The sequence below is a fragment of the Xyrauchen texanus genome, chromosome 27 (genome assembly GCF_025860055.1).
Source record: "Xyrauchen texanus isolate HMW12.3.18 chromosome 27, RBS_HiC_50CHRs, whole genome shotgun sequence".
NCBI lineage: Eukaryota > Metazoa > Chordata > Actinopteri > Cypriniformes > Catostomidae > Xyrauchen > Xyrauchen texanus.
The window spans coordinates 4,108,739-4,135,431 of NC_068302.1; the positions used below are offsets into that span (position 1 = coordinate 4,108,739).

General features: G+C 41.7%; 1 protein-coding gene across 1 annotated transcript in view; it reads left to right on the plus strand.

The window, feature by feature from the left end:
• Positions 1 to 26,433, plus strand: part of cacna2d3a (calcium channel, voltage-dependent, alpha 2/delta subunit 3a) — a 487,702-nt gene extending 461,269 nt beyond the window's left edge. Inside the window, exons 32-37 of the mRNA XM_052094087.1 lie at positions 4,737 to 4,789; positions 5,157 to 5,212; positions 10,377 to 10,491; positions 24,987 to 25,099; positions 25,430 to 25,512; positions 25,980 to 26,433. Coding sequence (XP_051950047.1) covers positions 4,737 to 4,789; positions 5,157 to 5,212; positions 10,377 to 10,491; positions 24,987 to 25,099; positions 25,430 to 25,512; positions 25,980 to 26,072 — 513 coding nt within the window. The 3' untranslated portion in view covers positions 26,073 to 26,433. The remainder of the gene's footprint in view (positions 1 to 4,736; positions 4,790 to 5,156; positions 5,213 to 10,376; positions 10,492 to 24,986; positions 25,100 to 25,429; positions 25,513 to 25,979) is intronic.
• Positions 26,434 to 26,693: the final 260 nt, after the last annotated feature.

The following is a 26,693-nucleotide window of genomic DNA, read 5'->3' on the forward strand; positions in this document are numbered from 1 at the left end:
ATTATCCCATTTACAAGGAGCAGATAAAAGGTCCAGAGTTAATTTTAAGTGTGCTATTTGCATTTGGAATCTGTTGCTGTCAACTCTCAATATGAGATCCAAAGAGCCGTCACTATCAGTGAAGCAAGCCATCATTAGGCTGAAAAATCAAAACAAACCCATCAGAGATATAGCAAAAACATTAGGTGTGGCCAAATCAACTGTTTGGAACATTCTTAAAAAGAAAGAACGCACCGGTGAGCTCAGCAACACCAAAAGACCCGGATGACCACGGAAAACAACTGTGGTGGATGACCGAAGAATTCTTTCCCTAGTGAAGAAAACACCCTTCACAACAGTTGGCCAGATCAAGAACACTCTCCAGGAGGTAGGTGTATGTGTGTCAAAGTCAACAATCAAGAGAAGACTTCACCAGAGTGAATACAGAGTGTTCACCACAAGATGTAAACCATTGGTGAGCCTCAAAAACAGGAAGGCCAGATTAGAGTTTTCCAAACAACATCTAAAAAAGCCTTCACAGTTCTGGAACAACATCCTATGGACAGATGAGACAAAGATCAACTTGTACCAGAGTAATGGGAAGAGAAGAGTATGGAGAAGGAAAGGAACTGCTCATGATCCAAAGCATACCACCTCATCAGTGAAGCATGGTGGTGGTAGTGTCATGGCGTGGGCATGTATGGCTGCCAATGGAACTGGTTCTCTTGTATTTATTGATGATGTGACTGCTGACAAAAGCAGCAGGATGAATTCTGAAGTGTTTCGGGCAATATTATCTGCTCATATTCAGCCAAATGCTTCAGAACTCATTGGACGGCGCTTCACAGTACAGATGGACAATGACCCGAAGCACACTGCGAAAGCAACCAAAGAGTTTTTTTAAGGGAAAGAAGTGGAATGTTATGCAATGGCCAAGTCAATCACCTGACCTGAATCCGATTGAGCATGCATTTCACTTGCTGAAGACAAAACTGAAGGGAAAATGCCCCAAGAATAAGCAGGAACTGAAGATAGTTGCAGTAGAGGCCTGGCAGAGCATCACCAGGGATGAAACCCAGCGTCTGGTGATGTCTATGCATTCCAGACTTCAGGCTGTAATTGACTGCAAAGGATTTGCAACCAAGTATTAAAAAGTGAAAGTTTGATTTATGATTGTTAATCTGTCCCATTACTTTTGGTCCCTTAAAAAGTGGGAGGCACATGTACAAACTGTTGTAATTCCTACACCGTTCACCTGATTTGGATGTAAATACCCTCAAATTAAAGCTGAATGTCTGCAGTTAAAGCACATCTTGTTCGTTTCATTTCAAATTCATTGTGGTGGTGTATAGAGCCAAAAAGATTAGAATTGTGTCGATGTCCCAATATTTATGGACCTGACTGTATTATACAGTATATTTTTGTACCTGTAGTTTAATGCATGACTGGTTACAGCCCACATCCTTAAAGGAATTGTTCACCCAAAAAGGAAAATTCTCTCATTATTTACTCATCCTCATGCCATCCCAGATTTGTTTGACTTTTTCTTCAGCAGAACACATTTGAATAAAAAAATTAAAATATCTTGTGTGAATGGTGATCTAACAATTGAAGCTCCAAAAATCACAGACAGTCAGGATAAATGTCATCCATGTGACTTCACTGTTTAAATAAATGTCTTCCAAAGGGAAACTATCACTTTTGTTGTGAATAATAGCAATTTGTAATTTTTATTTAATTTTTTACTATAAATTATTGCTTCTGGTCAGCAATTCATGAGCGTTCACGCAGTCTCAAGTGTGACGTATTCACGTCTGCAGTTTTTGGTTGTAATCTTACATTTTTCTCTCTGTTGGGACACCAGGATGAGCACACAAATGCACCATTAAGAGTTAACAAACAGATACAAATATCAATCTAAAACAAATCCAACAAAGCATCTGTACAGCGTTCCTCCTACTCTGTAGTAAGCAGCACAACTCTTCTGGATGTGTCACACGTGCATCTGTTCTCGCGTGAACATGCAAAGCGATTATGTCACATGCATACTGCTTTTGACCAGAAATTATTATTTATAGTTAAAATGTACTTAAATATTGATCTTTTTTTGCACCAAAAGTGATCATTTTGCTTTAGAACAGTGTTTCCCAACTTTTTAAAAAATTCTATGGCACACCACTATCCCACATAGGCTAACCATCATCAATACTTTTCCTTTTCAAGAACGTGTCCATGTTTTCTGTCTGTCTTAGTAGCGTGTTTACTTGTAATTTTTGAAAGTCACATACAGTGCTTGCATTAGACTTTCTCATCGTCCGTCATTTTGACAGACAGGGTCATAAAAATCCCGTCATAATCTATTATTACCCGTGATTAAAATTTTCATTTCCCCGTCTGTCGCTCACTCGACGTTGTGTCGAATGAAGCGGTACTAGGGGTCTTTCTTGAAGGCCTCGAATACCTCTGAAGATTGGCTGACAGAATTTGCATGTCCCTCCCCCAGACATATGGGTATAAAAGGAGGGAATTGTGCATCTGTCCAGATTTATTCTTTGGAGCTGAGCGGTTGTGCGATCAGCGAGCTGAGATCACTTCTGTTCCACTCACTTCTGCAGAGCATTTGCTGTTGGATCTACGGTACGTATAAGTGGCTTTCTCCTTCTCTGCGCTTCTGAAAGAGATATATTCTCTTAGTTTAATAAGATAGTTTAATTTCTTTAAAAGAGCACACACAGCAGGCGTTGAACGTCCTTTTCAGGACACGTCTTTTTAAAGATGCCCTTCCGCCTCTATGTAGTTCCTGGATGCGGTCGATATCTCTCCGCTCCTGATGGTCATTGACGCTGCCTCGTGTGTCTGGGCCGTGATCACACTGAGGCGGCGTTTGTAGATAGTTCTTGTTCTCACTGCGAGAACTTAACCATGGCAACGTTGCGGTCATGGCTTTCCTTCCTAAAAAGGAATGCCACTCCAGCCGCCCCCCACGTCGTTCCTTCCAACGGGATTGAGGGCGACCCGGCTGGTGATGGAGGCAATTTGGGAATGGCAGCAGGCTCTGTTTCATCGGGTAAATCCTCACGAACCGCCCGCCCCCTGACACGCTCGTTGACTTCCGTCCGGGCTCGAGGTGAGAGTGGCTCGCCTCACGGCCAGTTTGACTACTCCCTCGGACACGCCGAGTTGGATGATGAATTCACCACTGCATCGGAGAGCGTCCCGGCATCTGACGCGGAAGACTCGACTGGTAGCCGCCTTTGTGTCGGCCCGTCCAGTCTGAGGCTGATGCCTAGATGGCCGACATGCTTGCCCGTGGGGTTGGACTGGAAACCTTCATCCTCCCCGCAGCCCGCACAGCTAGACAAATGGTTCCTCGGGTCCAGGCGCCACTCACAGCCACGCGCCTTTCTCTGCCCTCAACGGTGCGGCAGGCCCACGGGTACTCGAAGGTCCCCCCCGCTGGACAGAGCGGTTGCGATCCATCTGTGTCCGGACAATGCCGCTACATGGTTGGATCGGCCGGAGCTCCCCTCCAAGGCCTGTAGAATGACGTTGTCAATGACCGCCAAAGCCAACAGCGCCACCGGACATGCTTCCTCCACCCTGCATGGCATGGCCCTCCTGCAAGTCCACCAGGCAAAGGCACTTAAAGATCTGCACGGGGGTAATCCTGACCCCAACGTACTGCAGGAACTGCGCTCTGCGACCGACCTTACCCTCCGGGCCACGAAGGTCACAGCGCGGGCAGGCGATGGCCACCCTCGTGGCCTAGGAACGTCATCTGTGGCTGAACATAGTCAAGATGCGGGAGGTCGACAAAGCCCGCTTTCTCAATGGCCCCATCTCCCATTTCTGCCTATTCGGCGACACCATCGATGACTTCGTCCACCAGTTTTCATCGGTGAAGAAACAGACGGAGGCCATCTCTCACATCATGCCTCGCCACCCTTCCAGCGTGAGCTGTGCTCCGTCTGCCCGCTGAGGGCGTCCCCCTGCGGCCTCCAAAGTCAGGCAGCTCCACCTCAACCTGGGCTCAGCTCTCAGCCCCAGCGTAGGGAGCACACGCCCCCCATCTCTCGGACATCCCCGAGGCCCCGGAAGGCTCCCAAACGTTCCTGAGATGAAGGACCACGGGACAAGATGTTTGCTCCGGAGCTGGTAAGCAGACCACTGCTTACCAGCAGTGGTCTGGAGGAGAATCCTCATTTTCCTTTATTTCCTTTGCCTGTACCCACATTCTCAATAAAAGAGCTACTTTCTTGTTCCCTGGGTCATCTGGCCCACAAATGACATTCTCATGGCAACCCAGCGCCAAACATCGGCAGTCCCGGCACCCCAGATGTGGACCCCTCGCCTCCGGACCCACGACTGCTGTCACCCGGCCGGCTGTGTCTGATGAGTCCAGAGGACATCTACACAGGACCACCTCCTCAGTCACTAACCCACCCCTTGCCAGGTGTGTGGAGCAAGGTAAGTGCTTTGAGTCCTTTCTCAGCACCAAAGCCTCGGGATGTGCTTCAAAGGTCAGATCACCTCCACTTGCATTTTAAGGACTTACTGAGCTAAGATATTTTTCTATTTTTCTTCAAATGTGTTCAGCTGAAGAAAGAAATTCATACACACCTGGGATGGCATGAGGGTGAGTAAATAAAGATAGCATTTTCATTTTTGGGTGAACTAACCTTTTAACCAATAAGATGCCACTAATACTTTTATCCTATGTGACTCTCATTGTTTGACTGATGTTATTTTCCTTGCAGCCATACTTTGCTCTCTTTGCGGCTGTCCGGTGGCTGCTGACAAAGTTTGTCATGTAAGACTCTTGAGATCTTCTCTGATATCTCATGATGTGTGTGCTGTGCTTTCCAATGAAACCTCTATCAACATCCTCAACTAAATCTTTGTTATCATAAAACAAGGCCACATGTAGTATGTGATCTGGATAGCCCACTGTTGTGCTCATAGATGTCATGAATTCATTGATAAAGTATTTTAGATTGCAGATGTTAAGGTTAAAGTGTTGACCTTTATAATTGGTTAAAGTGATCCATAACAAGACCACGTTCTTCAGTTCTTTTGAAATAATGTGTATTATTTGTATCATCATATATCTCTGTCCTGATGTCATTAATTCATCATCTCTCTCTCTCTCTCTCTCTCTCTTTCTCTTGTTTTGACAGATTTCTGGTAGAGTTCAATCTGTACAGCTGTTGGAATACTGACCTCACTATTAAGGGTATGTTTCTAATGAGCTAAATGAACTTGACAATGCCCACATTAAAATATAGCTTAAGCATGCAGCTCAAAGCAAACACGATCTAATAAATCTACAAAACTCACTGAAACAGACAACAGAAATATGCAAACAGAGAAATTCCTGTTTACAGTATGTCTATAAACGTCTATGCAAGTTTGGGAATGCAAGTGCTTCTAGCCATGCAGGCTCAGAATGTAATTTAAAATGCAATGAAAATATGTGTACATTCTCAGTGTGGGCATTAGTGTAAACTGTGTTATTTTTTACAGTCAGTTTCAGGTCAACTGTCATGGCAAAGAGCAACAGTCTTGAAGAGAATGTTGCTGTGCAAGTTAGTTTAACTGCTGACATGTTCATAGATAGCCAACTGAAAAAGAATACATCTGGTTTCAGTAGTTCACATGTTAATATAATCCTTGAATAGGGCAATGATAAACTGATTTGGCTCGCTGTCCATAGTGGGAGGGCTTGATCTCCAGTTTGACTTTATTTGAGTTTAGTAATAGAAGGTGGAGTTGGGATGTCGGAAGAATTGTCGCAGCAGTGAGGTAAGCAACATATTATGTGTGGTTTCTCTGGCATTTTGATTGGTTGGATTAAATGAACATGCTGAGGAGAACGTGATGTGGTCTACAGCAACAATTCACTCTCTCACAATTCAGCCAGAGATGGCTAATCTTCAAAATATGAGTGGAGACATAATATTTTAATGTTGTGCAGTTTGCTGAATATTAATAATAGGACAAAAGCGTGAACGTGTCAAGAGTGACGACAATAGAACCATTTGCAAGTCAAAGATTTTGATGTTTTGTTCATAATTTTAAGAATGAAGTGAGAACAGAGCAGACATTTCCACCAAAATGTAGCATCTCTCTTTCGCTTAACAGCGAGAAATCAGTAGTGTGGAAAAGCTTCACAGCTTCTCGTAATCAAGAAGTTCCCTTGCAAGTCAGTCACTTTGATGCTGCATCTGTAGCTGATGCTATGGGAGCTGTACACCATAACACCACGCTACTGATTTTCACACAAGTGCCAATAGGGTAGTAAAAAACACTGAATGACCTCCTCTTTGTATTGAAACATAGGAAGGAAGAGGGACAAGAAATAAACCATTTATGGTAAGAGCATGACAATGACCCTAACCACTCTCGGTAGTGGAACATTGCATAAATAAATCTTCGCACAGAGTGGGAAGAGAAGAGACAAAAACTGTCATAAACTGGAATGTAAAACAATGGCACTAGCCAAAAGTAGTCACTGCCCACCTCCGTGGTCGTGAGCACTGGCAGTGCCTGGGGAGTAGGAGCCCTTCTCTTCTGGACGGCCGTGAGCACAGCCATGGGAGGCTCAGAGCCATGGGAGGCTTGGAGGGCAGGAGTCGTGGGTGTTGGCTCGTTGGCCGTGTGAGGCCTGGAGCAAGGAGTCATGGGAGGCCTGGAGAAAAGAGTGCAAGGAGCCGTGAAATCCATTGCAAGAGGGTTGGCCGCGGGAGTAGATAGCTGAAAACCAGCCATAATGATATTAATGAAGTCAACAAGGGGCAAGCTGTCACAGTCCAAAGGGACCATCTCCTTCACCGAAGCATTCAGTCCTAGCCAGAACATGGTCCTTAGGACTCTCTCCTCCCAGCTCACCTGACAGGTCAAGCTCCAGAACCTTATACAGCAAGCCTCCACGAAAGATGGCCGAGTTGTTCAGCTGGATCCATCTTTTTGGGTCAGTTCTTCTGTTATGTAACTGGTAAGGATGAGACAAGAGAGTGTGGTCCAATTGCAGAACATTTATTAAAGAACTCAAATGATGAAGAAAAGGAAACTAAGATGAAACAAACACTGTAGCAAACGGGAAATCAAACATAACAGCAGTTTGCTGGCTAAAATAACATCATACACTAACATGTTAAACAAACAAGAGCCAACAAAGACTAAGGGAAACATGAGGGCTATATATACAAACATGGGTGATGACAAAACACAGAACACCTGGGAACAAAGATGAGGAACAGATGAACAGGTGCATCATTGGAAGTGTAGTCTAATATACATAATATAATGGGAAGGAGATGAGACAAACACAAGGGAGATTGTGACAGGAGCATAAAAATCTCAAAACAGTAGGAAAACCAGTCGTTTAATTGTTATCATAAAGGGAGAAATCATGATGATAGCAGGGTTTGTTCGTGCCATCTTGCCATTATTGTTTTTTTTCTCTTCAAAATGTCATAAAAACATTTTCTGTATAATGTTTCTCCTTTCACAAGTTGTGTCTAATGGGAAATACCTGAAAAATTTTTTTAAATGATAATTATATTTCCCCTTCTGTCGCTCTCTCGATGTTGTGTTGGAGAAGCGACACTAGGGGTCTCTCTTGAGCGCGGAAATATGCCTCTGACTTATGAAAAAAGTCCAATGAGAAGTTGGCAGACAGTATTTGCATACCCCACCCCCGGACATACGGGTATTTCAGGTATTCCCCCGCCCCTTATCGCGGTGAACGGCGAACATGCCAATTCCCTGCGCACGGAAATCGCTACTCTTTTGCTCAAAGACGCGATAGAGCCTGTCCCTCCAACCGAAATGAATAAGGGTTTCTACAGCCCTTACTTCATTGTACCCAAGAAAGGCGGTGGCTTACGACCGATCTTGGACTTGCGAGTTTTCAACCGGGTTCTGCTCAAACTCCCGTTCAAAATGCTCACGGAAAAACATATACTGACTTGCGTCCAGCATCTAGATTGGTTCGCAGCGATTCTGCCGTGACATCGACCCTTCCTACGGTTCGCTTTCGACGGCCAGGCGTAACAGTACAAAGTCCTCCCCTTCGGCCTGTCTCTGTCCACTCGCGTCTTCACGAAAGTCGGCATCCGCATACTCAACTATCTCGACGAATGGCTCAACGACTGGCTCATCCTGGCCCCCTCGCGAGTGTTACTATGTGCGCACAGAGACCAGGTGCTCAGGCACCTCAGCCGTTTGGGACTTCAGGTCAACTGGGAAAAGAGCAAGCTCTCCCCTGTTCAGAGCATCTCTTTTCTCGGCATGGAGTTAGACTCGGTCTCAATGACAGCACACCTCACCAACGAGCGTGCGTAGTCGGTGCTGAAATGCCTTGCTTCCTTCAAGCCAGGTGCAATGGTCCCTTTAAAACTTTTCCAAAGGCTCCTGGGGTATATGGCATCCTCCGCGGTGGTCCCGCCGCGGGGGTTGATGCATATGAGACCACTTCAGCACTGGCTTCAGACTCGAGTCCCGAGACGAGCATGGCATGCACCGTGTGATGATCACCACCGCCTACCACCAGACATTCAAACCCTGGACAGACCTCTGCTTTTTACGGGCAGGAGTACCCTTGCAGCAGGTGTCCCGACGCGTCCTGGTCACGACCAACGCCTCCAGATCGGGTTGAGGCGCCGTGTGCAATGGGCACGCAGCTGCGTCTCCTACGCGGACTCCCCCTGTGTGTAATTTCCGCGGTACTGTCCCCTTACGAGTGGACTCCCGTGTCTCCCTTAGGCAGTTCCAGCTGCCTTGGTCACCGTGCTGTGCAACTCCCCCCTCTCTGAGGCTGGATCTACCACCGCGTCATTTTTCCCACATAGGACCTAAGCGGCCATGTGATGTATTCGCCACCTTTACCTCCCCTGCAGGGTAGGTGTGGTCTCCGCAGGGTCTTCTCCCTCTGAAAGAATAGGAAACTGGGTAAGACCCCCTTCCCTTGCTGCATGTAAGGGCCCCGGCCCTGATTACTCTATGCGAGAAACATAGAGAGAAAAGAGTTCCAGCCAGGCTTGGCCCGTTCCCAGGTTGGCAAGCATCACCTTGTTCCCCTCATCAGGGTAACCAGAAGGATTCTGATGACTTTATGGGGCATTGGGGAAGGGTACGTGCAGTCTGATACAGCTGGTCGCGTAAGCGTACCTGCCCGCTTCTGTATCAGCAGTTCAACACAACGTTGAGAGAGCGACAGAAGGGGAACGTCTAGGTTACGTATGTAACCTCCATTCCCCGATGGAGGGAACGAGACGTTGTGTCCTCCCCGCCAAGTCGCTGAGCCGAGCCACTGTTGTGGCCGGACCATTTCCGGCTCCTCAGAAAAATCCTGAACGAACTCACCGTATTTGCCCTCTTAAATACCCGTATGTCCAGGGGTGGGGTATGCAAATACTGTCTGCCAACTTCTCATTGGCCTTTTTTCATAAGTCAGAGGCATATTTCGGCGCTCAAAAGAGACCCCTAGTGTCGCTTCTCCGACACAACGTCTCGTTCCCTCCATCGGGGAACGGAGGTTACATACGTAACCTAGATGATTTATTAGGGCTGTCGATTTAACTCGTTAATTCAGTGCGATTAATTTGACTAAAAATAATGCATAAAAAAATTTACGCAATTAATCGCAATGCCCGCACTAATATGGAAGATTCCTGAGAAATTCAAGCTTGTAGTACCACCTGTTTACTCCAGAGGGCAGTAAATTAAACTTCAGCTGTGTGGCAATGCACAGTTTATACAGTGAAGAAAAACACCCTTGAGCAGCAGAACAACACAAACAGAATCATTAATCATTATCTCTTCTGCCACAAGAATGTAATGCATTTTAATTATCTGAATATTTTTATATATATATATATATATATATATATATATATATATATATATTAAAGATAACAATGTATCATTATTTCATCATTATATACTGAATTATATTTATATGAGGGGCTTTCTCAGCAAATATTTGTATATGCGATTAATCGTGATTAATCGGACACCATGTAATTAATTCGATAAAAAAATGTAATCGATTGACAGCCCTATTATTTATATAATATTTTTGCATATATTGGCCTATGTATAAATATATTTTGCTGCCTTCTTTTTAAAATCAGTTACACCACCAAATGTATTTTCTTTTCAATATAAAATAAAAACTCAAACTTTTAAATTTCTTTGTGGGACAGTTGAAGGTATAGAAGGACATGGGGTGGTTTCAGTTTTTAAAATTCTGGCAAAGGTAAAAAAATTATAATAATAACTTAAATTATTCATCTTTTTTTTTTTTTTTTTACATCAGTGATTTATGGAATTTTATTAGTTTTTGTTAGTTTTTCATAATGGACTTATATTTATTTGTCTCTCTCTCTCTCTAGCTCATAGAGGAGGCAGGACTATGTTGGTTCCTTGCGATACAGAGTATCCAGCGTTTGTGTCAGAACGCACCATTAAAGAAACGGTGGGGAATATTGACTGTGAGAGATGTGTTAAGTACGTGCAATGCTCATACAAACAATTACACATGCATTCACATGTAAACACAGAACAGAAGAACAGATCAAACTACAATAATCATACATCCTTCATACAGTCTGTGTGTATTACATTTTTATTATGCAGTGGCTGTAAACACTCCTCACATAACGCACAGAGAGCACATGCACTTCAACAACAGAATTAAACAGTAGCACAGGAATATGTAGAGGATGTGTTTACAGCAGGGGAATTCAATTAAAGTTTCAAGAGGTCCGTCTCTACATTTCTTTTCCAGCACAGGTCCAGAAAATAATAACTTGCACGGTGTCAGTAGTCAGTATGGCTTTGTAATTATTTATTTATTTATTCAATTTTGTAAAAAAAACAATTTGGAGTAGTTATTATAACTTTCCCTGTTGGCAGCAATAGTACTTTGTAAAAGAAAAAATCTTCAGAGATGAGGACATTGGGGGCCCATAGACAAAGCCAAAGCAGTGTGGTCTGAGGGATCTTTTCTATTATCTGTTAGGCTAATATATTTCATAGAATTCGTGAAGTCGAGGGCACTGGGATTTGCAAGAGAAGATCAACATTTGTTTTGAAGCTGAGTGACATCAGTCCAGTTTTTGTGTTCCAATGTTTTTACATTCTGAGTATTTTTTATTATTATTATTATTATTTTGACATTCAGATACATATGTATGGATCATAGGAGTACTTTTGACTGAGAATGGGAGTTCAGGGACCCCAGAGAGAATTTTTAGAAAATGTAAAATCTGAAAGGACCATTTTTATATTTTCCTTTAGAATCTAGTAACAATAAACTAACAAGTAACATCTTAAAAATAATGTTTGCTTAAGTTTAAATAGGCTGACTATAAATAATGGCAACTAAGCTAACTAACAATTTCTATTAATTATAACTATTAATCAGTGATGAATACATTTCTGATACATTTTCACAAAATTAGAACAAAAAACAGTTTGTCATGAAAGGTACGTACATTCTGATTAATAAAGCTAAATTTAGATGAAAAAAGACTGACATGTTAACTTGTCCTGTCACAAACCTGGTTTAGGTGAACTGTCAGAGTAATTTATCAGATAGATGAAGATAATTGCACTTTGCTTTATTCTCATTTTCTGCAGTGTGTTTTAGAAGATGTCTGTATCCATCAATATTGCTGCTCACACTGTCTCCGCGGTTGTTGTTAACATAATCGTGCCTGCAACTCTACACAGCCTAATCAGGCTTTATGCGATGTTTGTGTATATTGGAGTTAGACTCAGTCTCAATGACAGCACACCTCACCAACGAGCGTGCGTAGTCGGTGCTGAAATGCCTTGCTTCCTTCAAGCCAGGTGCAATGGTCCCTTTAAAACTTTTCCAAAGGCTCCTGGGGTATATGGCATCCTCACATATACCCCACATCACTTTTCCCCCGCAGCCGCCATATTTGTGACCATCAGCGGGAGGAAACAATGGTAGTGAAAGGAAAAAACCATAAACCGATATAAAGAAAAACCTAAAAAAATGCTTTTGATCCAGACAAAGTCCCAGGAAAGGTGTATACAGGTCTGAGTTCAGCACAAATATTGCCAAATTTGATATTTAAATACATATTTATCCATGATTTACCTCCGTAAGTCGAATGTGTGACCGGCGAGGACACGCGCACACCGGTACATCACCATAAACATCTCTCATTCAGATATTACAAGTGTTATTAGTGCCAAGGCATATTAGTGAATATGAGAAATATGTTTACATTGTAGACTGATGGTCTAGTATATACACATTAAATATATACTATATATTTTCACATAAAAGATATATTACATTGTGTTACAATTATGACATACTGGGTGTTATAAATAACATCATCCTATGTGGATTTCCAGTTTAAATTTATCTGAATCGTTGATAAATTATAAATATAATTGACACGTGTACAGATTACTGACATGTCTGAATGAAGGAGCAAAGACCCAAAAGTGTTTTATCCCCGCTCTCCCCCTTCATCACTGCTTTACTTTGGCAAAATGAAGCTGTGTCACTTAAAAGATAAAATTTTATTGATAGAAAAAAAAAACATTTTGGCTTATGTATCACCAGTATCGCCTTTTCATGATTTATAAATAGAAGTACAAATTTTGCCAGCTTTTGCCGCATCTCACAGTGCAGCATAAACATGGTGATGCAGTCATACAGTGACGTCAAATGAAACGGGTCAATAGCGAGGGAGAGAGGCAACATGCACGGAGTGGAAATTAAGCGTGTTTGGCCATAGAGACAAATAATTATATAGCACTGAAAGATCTACCCTGTCTACCCCCGTGAGCGTAGTTCTGTGTTAATCAAACACAAATTAATTTAACCCTCTTAACGTTGATGATGTCCTGTGTGCTAAAACAAGTTAGTTTGATTTAAATACATAATACATCCAGACCTTAATAAGGAATATTCCTTCCATCGGAGCATTTAAAGCTTAAGTTGGCACCTTCATGTTCAAAGCACACAGAATCATTAATTAAACAAAAAAACAAAGCTGGAAAAAATATGTATCACATTACATGCACCAAAAAAGAAAGTACGGGACATGATCCAAAAGATGAAGGGCAAAGAAGGTGGATCACAAATACTACATATTAAGAGTCAAGGAACTTTATTAACTACAAAAAAAGAAATTACTAACAAACACACAGAGACTTTTGAGAGGAACTATTCACTATACAACTGTCTCACTGAGTTCCAAAAAAATAAACATACAACAGGAACAGAATCAACTTCACTTTTCTTCTGATAACACAGAGCCATACAACCATCCCTTTATAATGAAAGAGCTTCTTAAAGCTTTAAAGAACTCAAATGATACTGCTGTTGCACCAGATAAAGTTCATTACCAGTTCCTAAAGCTTTTATCCCATAATGAATTATGAATTATTTTGGTCAATTTTAACTCTGTTTGGAAATCAGGAGAAATACCATCCTATTGGAAAGAAGCAACAGTCATACCCATACCTAAACCAGGCAAAGGTCATACAGACTCAAACAATTACTGCCCTATATCCCTCACCAGCTGCCTATGCAAAACCATGGAAAGAATGGTCAATGACTGGCTTGTGTGGATGCTAGAGAAAGACCATAAGATCAGTGATAACCAGTGTGGTTTTAGACGAGGAAGAAGCACTTTACTGCACACGGTGGCAGTTTTCTTTGATCTAGAAAAGCCTATGATACTACTTGGAGATTTGGCAGTTTAAAAGATCTGTATGGTTTTAGAGGAAATTTTCCCATTTTCATTTAAAAGAAATTTATCAAATAGACTTTTTTGGGTCCGAAAAGGAACTACTTTGTCAATTATACACACACAAGAATTAGGTGTGCCTCAGAAAATTATCCTTTGAGTTACCTTGTTTAGTATTACAATTAACAATATTGCAAATGTATTCTGTAGTCTGTATGTTGACGATTTGTGCATCTGCTACAGGGGGGAAAATATAAATTTTATTGAAAGGCAATTACAGCTGTGCATAAACTAAATAGATGATTAGTCAGTTAGAAACTGATTTAAAATCTCCATATCAACAACTGTCTGTATGCATTTCTGCTTGCTGTGATCTCTACATCTGGACCCAGAGCTCTTCGTGCAGATTTCACTTCACTTCTACTTCTATACAGAACGTTGATGCAATCCCAAATGGGCTAGGGGAGCATAGTTTACAGATCTTCCAGGAAATCTTACATTAAAATGCTGGATACTGTACACCATATAGGATTACAACGCTCTTTAGGAGCATTCAGGACTTCTCCCATTCAAAGTTTGTATATTGAAGCAAAGGAACCATCACTTGACAACAGGTGCTTGAAACTTGCTCTTCAGTATGCAGTTAAGATGAAAATAAAACCAATGCAATCCAGCTTGTTTTCCACCCTCAACATCCAGATTTGTATGAAGCCAGACCCAATTATATTAGTTCTTTTGGCATCCATATAAAACCCCACTTAGAGAACATGGACATTAATCTAGACATACTAACACAAACCCATCTATGCCCAATTCCTCCCTGGAATCTAAGAAAATCATGTTGAATTTGGCCAAGCAAAAGAAGAAAATGATCCATCCAAATAAACACAAACAGGAATTTATAGAAATTAGATATAATTTTCCGCTTCATAAACCTGTGTACACAGATGGATCCAAAACAAAGAACAGTGTATCTGCAGCTGCAGTATTTGGACAAAAGTTCTTTAGTATCCGTATTCCAGAAGAATGCACAATTTTTAAAGCTGAGGCCTGTGCTTTACTCTTAGATTTAGAGCAGATAGAGAGCACTACAACAGAATTTTTTACATTTGTACAGATTCCAAATCTTGCCTCCAAGCACTTGAATCATTAAAAATTGATCACCACATAATTGTTATTATAATAGCAAAACTGAATCTATTAAATGAAAAGCATTTACATTTTTCTGCCGGATTCCATGTCATATGGGACTGTTTGGTAATAAACAGGCAGATAATGCTTGTAATGCAAAAAATGCTCTCACTCTCAGAATTACATACCTTCAAGTCCCACCATTAGATCTCAAACCCGTACTGAATATGTGTATATATAAAAAATGCATTCCATAATAAGTTGTATGAAGTCAACCTAATTATAAATGAAAGATCTTTCACAAGTTTTCCTTTTGAGTGTTGATATGACCAGGCTGTTTACACAAGATGCCGTATTGGTCATTCCAGATTTACTCATATGTTTTATTGAAGTGCCAACAGCATGTCAGACACCACTGTCTATAAAACACATTTTACTGGAATGTCCTACTTTTAATGCCGCTAGGCAGTGTTTTAACTAAGAAAGTTCTTTAGTGGATGTTTTCAAAAATTACTCACCAGGGAAGATTTAAAAAAATTTTTATCAAATATTGAAATGAAATATCTTATATAATGTTCATTGTGTATATTACTGTATTATATACTATATTGTGTATATTACCTTTTAAAACTACCTTGATGTGGCCATGAAAATAGCCAGTGATATGCAATAAAAATAAATAAACCACCTTCATGTTTTTATCCCAACAAACACACTCACAAACAGCAGAGAGCACAAGATGAGGACACGTTCTTGCGTACAAACACAGCTGTACGGAGCACAACTCCGAATGCAGATGTGTTTTTTCTAAGTTTCAAACTACGTTTTACTTGACAGTGTCCTAAAAACACTATTTATGATGCAATGCAACCAAAGCGAGACTCTTCAAAATCGTCTGTCTGATGCATGTGTACTTAGACTCTAGGGATGTGCCCGAAGCCGAATACCTTATTCGGAAAAGCACATATAATGACTTGAAAACGAATAACAGATTCATCCAATAATAGAAAAGACTGATTATCCAAGAGGCACAGGTTTATCAAGTATAACAAAGATAGAATCACATACACTTTCCACTTCTTGAAATGTCTATGTTAATGTATCACACGATTCACACGTGACTCTCATGTATTAATTTATAGCCTAAACCTGAGCGTGATGTTAAATTCTTGACCTGAAGTGATGATTTCACTTCAGAGCTTATCTATCCCTAAGTTGACATCAGCAATTAAGAAAGTTATCTTAAGACATCATTCCAAAAAAAAAGTTACAATTCTCCATAAAGGTTTGAATTCTCCATAGAGTATTCATCTATTAGGAATATTCCTCCTTATGTAAAACGAAGAAACTGAAACATAATCTGTCTCTTTTTTTCTTCTTCTTTAAACTGTGCTACGTCTAGTAAGGCCTATAGAAATGTAACATTATTATTATTTAACTAAATATAGTTAATATATATATATGGTGATATATTCACTGTAATTTCACCTATTTGTAGGCTTCATTGATTTTATTTTCATTTCTTTTAATGTTTGAATTTATTATTGCAAAAACACTGCAAAAGTTAGTTCACTTGATTTATCACTGCAAAAACGTGTGCTTGACTTTTCACATTTTGCTTGACACCTCCTGCCTTCAGAATGATGTTGTTATACATGAACAGACGAACGTAAATTCAGATTCATGCAGATATTAATATCAGAAATACTAGGAGAAACCACAGTTAACAGCATATTCCATAGATAATGTAGCCTACAAATTCAGCTTCATCTGGTAAGAAACAAAATAATAAAATAATATTTTTTAAATAATAGTTATTATTATAAATTATTATATGAAAAGACATAAGGCATATTTTATTAATAGAAACTATAAATGTATGTAAATGAGTAACATTTCAAATTTAATTTTGACGCACTTCCGGTTTAAGGAAATAAACACAATATTTATTTCTAAAGCCACTTTTTGTATTGTCTAATCAATGCTTTACTCGTCTGCCACAATAATGAGATGTATTTTAATTATCTGAATTATTGTTTTTTATTGTATAAAAATAATTATTTAGTCATTATAAATTGTATTATTTTTATTTGGCAGGCCTTTCTCTGCAAATATTTATACGTGATTAATTGTGATAAGGAAATTGGCATAAGACGTAATTAATTCAATAAAAAATATTAATTAATTTACAGCCTTGGATGTAACACAACAATTCTTTGCAGTAAAAAGCTGATCATAATTTAGCATGCACAGTTATGTAAGAAAGAACAAAAATCCCAGTTCTAGAATTATATATTATGATGATGTTCGTTAGATTTTGAATGCTGAACAATGTAAGTCAATGGGAGATGTTTAGGGATGCACCAATATGACATTTCTGGGCTGATACGTTAATCGATAATTTATAGCTCATTGTGGCCAATACTGAAAATGGCATGTTGTTACATACAGCAGATGACTAATACCAGTCACTAAACAATGTAACAAGGTGCAGAGATGTTGAAATAATCCTCACAGAGCAACCTGAAGGACCGAAGCCGCAGGCAGTCAGAGATTCTCAGCCGCAAACAAATAAACTGTTACAAATTATCAGTGCAATAATAATATTTAGATTTTTCTGGTTATCGGCCTCCAGTATATCGTGCAACCCTAGAGATTTTTAAACTTATACCCCGTATTTACCAAAAAATAGACAGCACACCTAGTACTGTTTCCTAGCCACAAGCAACACAATAAGATTCGTAGAACAAGCATTCTGTTTGTCCAAACAAAATGCAACAAACTTCTAAATTTAACTTTTAAATTCTTAAATAAACTTAAAATACTAATGAGATCTGGTTGTGACATGGTGAGGCTGAAATTCTAAAAGCAAAAAAAGTTTAAATGGAGTCTTAAATTAAGTGGTACATTTTGTACTTTGGGTTAGGGGGTTAGAACAAACCCTAACCAGACTGTTTGAGGAGTATAAGAAAGTGCTGCACTGCAAACAATGGAATAAAATAATAATAATCACAGTTATAGGCTAATATTGAGTCAGAGTGGGGGGGTGCTCGTCTCGCAGGGCATGCGCTCTAATGTCTGCGGAAGCTGGAGTTTGTTTTGTGGAGCAGTGACGTGCGGTGATGTCTTAAAGAGGCTAGGCACTGAGTTATGAGTTATCACACACACACAGTGAACGTTACGCACAAGCGCGGCATATCAAGAAATGTATGTATTTTATATATGTTATATATAATATATACGATTTTGTTAATATATCTTCATTAGATATTATTATACAAAATTCAGTAGTCAAAACACAGAACATATAACAGAACACAAGTTGTTTATTTTTTACAACATTATGTGCTTATTTTTTTATGTGCAACCTTCATCTTTATAACAGAAGATACAATACAACAATCCTTTACCTTTTCATTGTGGTAGGTTATATACAGCTTCCTTTGCTCGTCAAGTGCAAGGTCGATCCAAGATTTTCCAAAGGTTTTCAGTGTAATTTGACACTGGATGTGAGCTGACGACTTTTCATGCTTGGTTAAAGCTGCGGGCAGGTTGTTCAAATCACAATATCCCGCTGAAGTCCAAACAGTCTGACTGGTTGAAAAAAGCAGGCAGGGATAGCAGTACAGCCGCTGATTGTTAGCACAGCCACATAGCCAATCTTTTCTTACATACCAATCAGTTTGAAATGATCGGATAATTTTTGTGCCCTTTTGCTGTACTAGTCCATCTAAGGCTGACGTAGACCTCCCTCTTGCAATTAACTCATATTTGGAATTAAAATCGAGCTTGGAAAAAATTCTTAATTCCGTGATTACGGCCGGTGCTGTCATTTTGATTTTGAATTTGGCGGGGATTAGGCATGTACGCTAGCTGTGGTGTAATGACGTTAGCTACGCAAATGTCCAGGAATATCTCGATTTTCATTGGTCCATGTCTGATACGTAACTATGATTACAGGCATAACATATTTACGTCAAAAGGCACAGCAGATTTGTGCTTTTTGCCGTACATGTTAAAGAATACAGGATCGAAGTGCGCATGCGCAACATGGGTTTTCCGCGTGTCGTCTGCAATGAATGGACCGTAAAAGCACTGCTTATTCTACCATTTGTTTTTAGTTGATTATGCGTAACTGCTACATTTGTCATCATAACGTCTAAACAATTGGAATAACACACATATTGCATATATAAATCACAAGAATAAAAAGTAAAAATACAAATACAAGTTTATTATTTATTTTTGAATTTTGGCAGGGTAGGCAGTGCCTAGTTTGCCTACCCAGACCGCACGTCAGTGTTGTGGAGTAACACTCCTTTGGGACACTTGTGGATGAATCTGCATGTTCATTGATTCCTCCTATTGGCTGGAGTTTGTTTTGTGGAGTTTTTTTTGTAGGACATTGGAAGGATTAGGTAATCTGCTGCACTCCTGAACAGCTGGCTCACTGAACGTTCGTTAGACTGTCAGAAGAAACTGAATGGAAATTATTATTATTCATTATTTTATTTTTACGCTATTGGCTGGAGTATATTTTGTGGAGGAACACACCTTCATTGCAGTTTTGTGAATGAATCTTCATGTTCTTTGTGTTTATTCTGCCTATTGGCTGGAGTTTGTTTTATAGATTATTTTCTGTCATGTAATTCTGTCTCGCAGAATTTGTATAGACGCACCGAACTTGAGCAATACAAAGGCAAAGTTGTCGTGGATTTTTGAGTTTAGAGGGATGGACGCCAGTTGGCGCTGACGTGCGCGGGGTTAATGCACAGGTTTTATCTTTTTTCTGTTTGTTTGGTTCTGGGGGAATTTCGGGGTTTGACTGTTGCACTAATGTGGGAACTGGTCTTTATAATTTTATGTTTGACACACAATCTATTTTTTCTGATATGTCAAAATGTCAGATGTTAATATAAGTTTATTATCTCTCTCCACGTGGAATGTGAATGGGCTGGGGCACCCCATAAAAAGAAGGAAGGTTATTTATTTTTTTAAACGTAAGAAATTTTATATTGTGTTTCTTCATGAAACGCATCTTACCTCGCAGGAAGCTGAAAAATTTGGGAAGATCTTTTCAAATAAATGGACACCATATAATTTATGCAAATTGTCATTTATTTGTTATTCAAATCAGCATGCATCTGTAATATAGGCACATTTCTGGTTCATGTTACATCCACCAAACCTTAAATACCAAGTCCAGATTCCAAGCTTTTAAATTACATTTCCCCGTCTGTCACTCACTCGACATTGTGTCGGATGAAGCGACACTAGGGTCTTTCTTGAAGGCCTCGGTTACCTCTGAACTTGAGAAAAGGCTAATGAGAAATTGGCAGACAGAATTTGCATGTACCTCCCCCAGACATACGGGTATAAAAGGAGGGAATCGTGCATCTGTCCATTCAGATGTTTTCTTTGGAGCCAAGCGGTTGTGTGTTCAGCAAGCTGGTGTTCCACTACTGTTCCACTCGCCTCTAAGAGCATTGCTGTTGGAGCCTATTACCAGCGGCTTTCTCCCTTCTCTGCACGCCAGTGCATTCCTCGCCCCTGAGGACTTTGACAGCATTCCCTTAAAGAGCAAACAGACCTGTAAAAGAGTATCATTTCTCTAATAGAGTATACACATTGGCGTTGAACGTCTTTTTCAAGACGCGTCTTTTTAAAGATGTCTTTCCGCCTTTGTGTATTTCCTGGATGCGGCAGATATCTCTCTGCTTCTGACGCTCATAAGAGCTGCCTCGCGTGTCTGGACTGCGATCACACGCAGGAAGCGTTTATGAATGGTTCATGTTCTCATTGCGAGAACACAACCATGGCAACGTTGCGGTCATGGCTTTCTTTCCTCCGAGAGAAAGCAACTTCAGCCGCCCGCGTCTCCTTGCTACGTGATTGGTGCCGGTGCGGCTGGTTTTGAAGGTTATTTGGGGATTGCAGCGGGCTCGGTTTCGTCGGGTAAATCCCCACGAACCACCCGCCCCCCAGCACACTCGTTTGCTTCCGTCCGGGTTCGATGCAAGACCGGCTCGCCCCACGGCCAGTCTGATGTCTCCCTCGGACCCCGTGAGCTGGATGATGATTTCCCCGCTGCATCGGAGAGCGTCACAGCAGCGTCTGATGCCCCCACACGCCGTTCTCACGGTGGTCTGGTGCCAAACACCTACAGTCATGGCCCCATGGACACGGTCCCCTCGCCTCCACGCCTTCGACTGTAGACTCTGGGTGGGCCAGTTCTGACAAGTCTAGAGGATGCCTCCATAGGACCTCCTCCTCAGTCACTTTCCCACCCCCAGCTGGGTACGCGGAGGTAGGTAAGTGCTTTGAGTTTTCTTCTCAGCACAACTGTTTCAGGACGCAACTTTGCTCCCCAACATAATATTACCTGCTCCCCCCACTGCGAAGCCCCACCGGGTATGTCATACATGATCGTCCCCTTAGTGCCCCCCGCTCGGAGCTTGGACTCATCGCTTATGCTTCCAAACCGTTGTGCTGGCTGGCCGGGACCATCCAACCATTTCGTTCGCCAGGCACTCACCCCACAGGGATGCGATAAAGCCGTCCCTCCAGCTGAGATGAAGCCAGGGTTCTACGGCCCTCACTTCATTGTACCCAAGACAGGCGGTGCGTGGCGGCCAAACTTGGACCTATGAGTCCTGAACAGGGCCTCACACAGACTCCATTTCAAAGGTGCTCACGCAACAACTTATTCTAACGTGTGTCTAGCATCTAGAATTGTTCGCAGTGGTAGACCTGAAGGATGCGTACTTACATGTCTCACTTTTGCCTCAGCTCGTCCCTGTCCCCTTACGTCTTCACGAAGGATGCAGAGGCCTCCCTTGCCCCGCTAAGGGAAGTGGGTATCTGCATACTCGATTTCCTCAATGACTGGCTGATTCTAGCTCACTCTCGAGAGTCTCTGTGCACCCACAGGTACACAGAGACTATCCCTGGTTCAGAGCATCTCTTTTCTTGGCATGGAGTTAGACTCAGTCTAACCCGGGCAGCCTCAACATGGCAGCGGAAACGCTGTCGCGACAGGGCATGCTTAGCGGAGAGTGGAGGCTCCACCCTCTGGTGGTCCAGCTGATTTGGGAGCGGTTCGACAAAGCACAGGTGGACTTGTATACTTCCCAAGAGACCTCCCACTGCCCGCTCTGGTACTCCATAATGGAGGCTTCCCTCGGGACAGATGCAGTGAGTCCCCCAGTGAGCCTACTTGCACAGGTGCTGTGCAAGGCCAGGGATGATGAGGAACAAGTCACCCTAGTGGCTCCCTATTGGCCCACTCGGACTTGGTTCTCGGATCTTACTCTCCTCACGACAGCACCTCCCAGGCAAATTCCCCTGAGAAGGGATCTTCTTTCTCAGGGATGGGTCACCCTCTGGCATCCACACGCACTCAGTGTCTGGCCCTTGGACGGGCAGCGGAAGATCCATGTGGCCTACCACCTGCTGTCGTAGACACGATCAACCAAGACAACTTTACGGCCTCGAAGTGGTGCTTGTTTGCGAATTGGTGTTCTTCCCAATCTGAAGACCCACAGAGATGTGCAGTCGGGTCAGTGCTCTCATGTCTGCAGGAGAGGCTGGAGGGGAGGCTGTTCCCCTCCACCTTGAAGGTCTAAGTAGCCGCCATGTCAGCTCACCACAATGCAGTGGACAGCAAGTCCTTAGGGAAACACAACCTGATCATCAGGTTCCTTAGAGGTACCCGGAAGTTGAACCCTCCCAGGCCATGCCTATTCCCCTCACGTGATCTCTCCATGGTCCTTTCGGGCCTTCAGAGACCCCCATCGACCCGCTAGAGTCAGTCAAGCTTAGAGCCCTCACTTTGAAGACGGACCTCCTGATTGAGCTCACTTCCATCAAGAGGGTTGGGGACCTGCGAGCGTTCTCGACCTCAACCGGGCTACGTGCCCAAGGTTCCTACGACTCCCTCAGAGGTAGTGAATCTGTAAGCGAATCTGCCCCAGGAGGAGGCAGAGCCAGCCTTATCATTGCTGTGTCCAGTGCGGGCTTTGCGTACTTATGTGGACCCCATGCAGAGCTCTGTCTCCAACAGAGGTTGCCCACTGGGTCATCATCGCCATGGCTGGCCTATCAGACCCAGGCCGTGTCTTCCTCCTTGCAGGTTCGAGCACACTCTATGAGCAGTGTGGCGTTCTTGTGGGCACTGGCCAACGGCACCTCCCTTTCAGACATCTGCAGAGCGGCGGGCTGGGTAACACCCAACACCCTTTACGAGATTCTACAATCTCAGGGTTGAGTCGGTCTCGTCCCGTATTTTCTCAGGTCCAAGCACGTAGAACTCGGTAATGCGGAATGGCTGACCGGGTGTTCCGCTTGCACATAGCACCCTTCCCCTCCACTGAGGCGATCACGTGCGCTCTTTCTCCCAGGAGTCCACAAAACTTGTGCTCCCTGGATGTCTTTCCTCCCTAGCCCTCTGGTCCACGAATTCATCGGAAGAATTCCCGACCAGACCCACTACGGGTACTAACTACTCTGTACTGGAATAGGTGCTCCACAGGGTTTGGCCATCATGGATTAATCCCTCTGTGTGTATTTTCCACAGTACAGTCCTCCTGCCGGCGGACCCGCGTCTCCCTTGGACAGTCCTCTCTGCCCCCCGGTTACTGTGTTTGTAGCAACTCTTCCCTCGCTAGGTAGGATCTACCACTGCTCCACTTCCACATGTGGCCTGAAAACCCATGTGACGTATTCACCACATTTAACCTCCCTCAGGATGTGGTCTCCACGGGGTCTTATTCCCCTGAAAGAATTGGCATGTTGGATTGTATCGACTCCAGGAAGAGTAGCTGCTTGTGTGCAGCTAATGGAGATCTAAATAAATGAAATTAAAATGAAATAAGAGTTGGAAAAGAACACCTTTCCCGATGCTTGTTATGGCGTTAAATAGCCCCAGCCGCTTTAACTCTATGCGTGAACCATAGAGAGAGAAAAGGTGCAGCTGGAGCGGCCTGCTCCCATGCTTGGCACGTCGCTTGTCCCCCCCCTTCGGGGATGCCGTGAACTTAAAAAGTTGATGACGTTTTTATGGGGCGTTGGGGAAGGGTACCTGCAGTCTGACGCAGCCTGCTGCTTTGGCACGCAACTGCCTGCCCGCACCTGCGTCAGCAGTTCACATATACGGTTCAGCGCATGGCGTGATTGAATAGGGACACCTAGTGTCACTTCATTTGACACAACATCGAGTGAGTGACTCATGGGGAATGTCTAGGTTACTATTGTAACCTCCATTCTCTGTTGGAGGGAATGAGACATTGTGTCCCCCCGGCCACGACGCTGTACCAAGCACTGTAATGGCCGAACCTTATTCTCAGCTCCTCAGTGCAAAACCTGAATAGACAGGTGCACGATTTCCTCCTATTATACCCATATGTCTGGGGGAGGGACATGCAAATTCTGTCTGCCAATTTCTCATTTGCCTTTTCTCAAGTTCAGAGGTAACCGAGGCCTTCAAGATAGACCCCTAGTATCGCTTCATTCGACACAACGTCTCGTTCCCTCCATCAGGGAATGGAGGTTACAATAGTAACCTAGACGATTTCTCAAATGAGAAGCTTTTTATTAACTAAATAATAAATATTTAATAAACCAACACACAAGGGGTGAGGGGTGTTCAAATTATGCAGAAATATGTGGGGCTTTCTTTGGGTGCAAATAGTGATGTAGGCTTGCCTTTAAACCTTGCCTTTGCAAATTCACACACTGTCAGCAAATGAAGAGCCCCTAATCTTGAAGGTCATATACACTAAATGAGTTAAGTTATAGCCCTAGGTGGACAAGAGTGAAAGAAACAAGTGTTCAGTTTATAGCTCATTGTACTGTAAGTCTGTACTGTTGTACTGTTTGGACAAAGCAGAGGTTTGTGGTGTAAAATGTATACATTATATACAGGAAAAAAGTGTCTGCCAAATGCATATGCATGTATTTTACATGTGTAAAATGTTAAAATTAAAGGACTTTAGAAGAACTGCATCACCACCTTTTTCTTAAACTGTGTGTTTTCATCTACACTACTTTTTTCTTTGAGCAGCTGTGTTAGCAACAAGCATTTCCAATCAAAACCCAAAGAAATAAAGACCTCATTGAATGTTTTTTCTTCAGATCATTTGTTATTCAGCAAATCCCCAGCAGTAATCTGTTCATGGTTGTCATAGACAAGAAATGTGACTGCAGCCACTTTGGACCCATCACTATGGAGCCCATCGAGATCATGTATATCCTTCACAAAGTGAAAGCTTTTTGGCAGAGAAGTGCATGGTGGTTAATTACAAATTAAACAATGTTGATACCTTTGGCTACTTATTCCTTTTTATAGAGCACCTGGATACCTCATACTGATCTTATATGCTGATATGATATTTTAGATTTGTATTGATTTCAGAAAGACCAGTTTGATTTTAATTACAGACATAATAAAATGAATGCTTTCATTGTCTCAGACACTTTGTCATTGATTTTGGTCATTGGTGTAAGACAATCTATGTTATAATCCAAGTGCCATTTGTCATGTTTTTTTTTTTTTTAATTCCTTAATTTCATTGTACATAACGAGTCTCTTAAATGTGAGCGGTTGAAGTTTCAAAAAGACCGAAGGCGACCAGACACATGCCATCCCTTCCACCAAGAGGTACAAAAGCAACCATAAATGACATGAAACTGAGTTTAGGAGTTAAAAGGGGTTATATTTTTATTTTGTACATATTTTATTTTTTAATTTATGATATTTAATGTTAGTAAATATGCTAAAATCTATTATTAGAAAATTGCTTAAAAGCCAGCAGCATATTTTCAAAAAGTGGTCTTTTTAGACTGGGGAGAAAGTTTTGAGCTCTGAAAGTTAGTGTTTTCATAGTATATCAAATCTTCAGAAAATGTTACATGACCACTTTAAAGTATGATGCAGGGTGGGGCATCTGTGACCATGTGGTCAGAGCTCAATATTTCATTTTAGCTGGTGATTTGGTTTCCAGAATACAAATTACCTTTAAATTTGTTAGAAAAGAATAACCATTAAAGTTTAGAAAGCATTAGTTCATGATACTACACAGAAGTGTGAAGTTTTATTCAATGTTTCTTTATTTGCTCCATCTGCAGGAAAACTCTATGGAGTGTGGAGGTGCTCTGGGTTTGACTCCATCATTAACTACAGCAGTTCTAACCCTTTTAGTCACCACCTTCCCCAGGTGACGAAAACAGGATCTGACCCCTCACTACTCCCACTACTCCCACCTCAGTCGAGCATGCAAAGTGATTCTTCACACTGAAAAACTGAACAAATTATCAAAATCACTTATTGAATGAAAGTGAAATTTTTTCTTTGTAGTGACATTCAGATTTAATGGAGACAAAATTAGAAAGTTAATATTATCATTATAATTAAGGGTGCAAAATACTTATAGCTGTGTTTATAATAAGAGTGAAAAACAGCTTAATCATCTGCGCCAAACACTAAAAAGCTTATATATTAAATACAAGTCAAATACAAGGAAAGAAAAATCTCGCACACAATAACCATAGGTTATAATAAAAATATCCTCCAATATATTTATTAAGAGGCCAAAAGAGTGCACAAAGTGCCAACGTGCACATTTATATACCATATAATTCATGTAGATGTATTGGTATTTTTATATAATTAAATGGAAATTAGTTTGTGTTTAATCAAATGCATATCCTTTCTTGAAATGTATGCATACTTTATGCATATATGTTTATCTCTTGATATGTGTGTATGCTAGTATGCCATGTATAAAATACTATTTTTTTTTAATATATTTTTGTTATTGAGTATGCATCAACTAGAAGAGT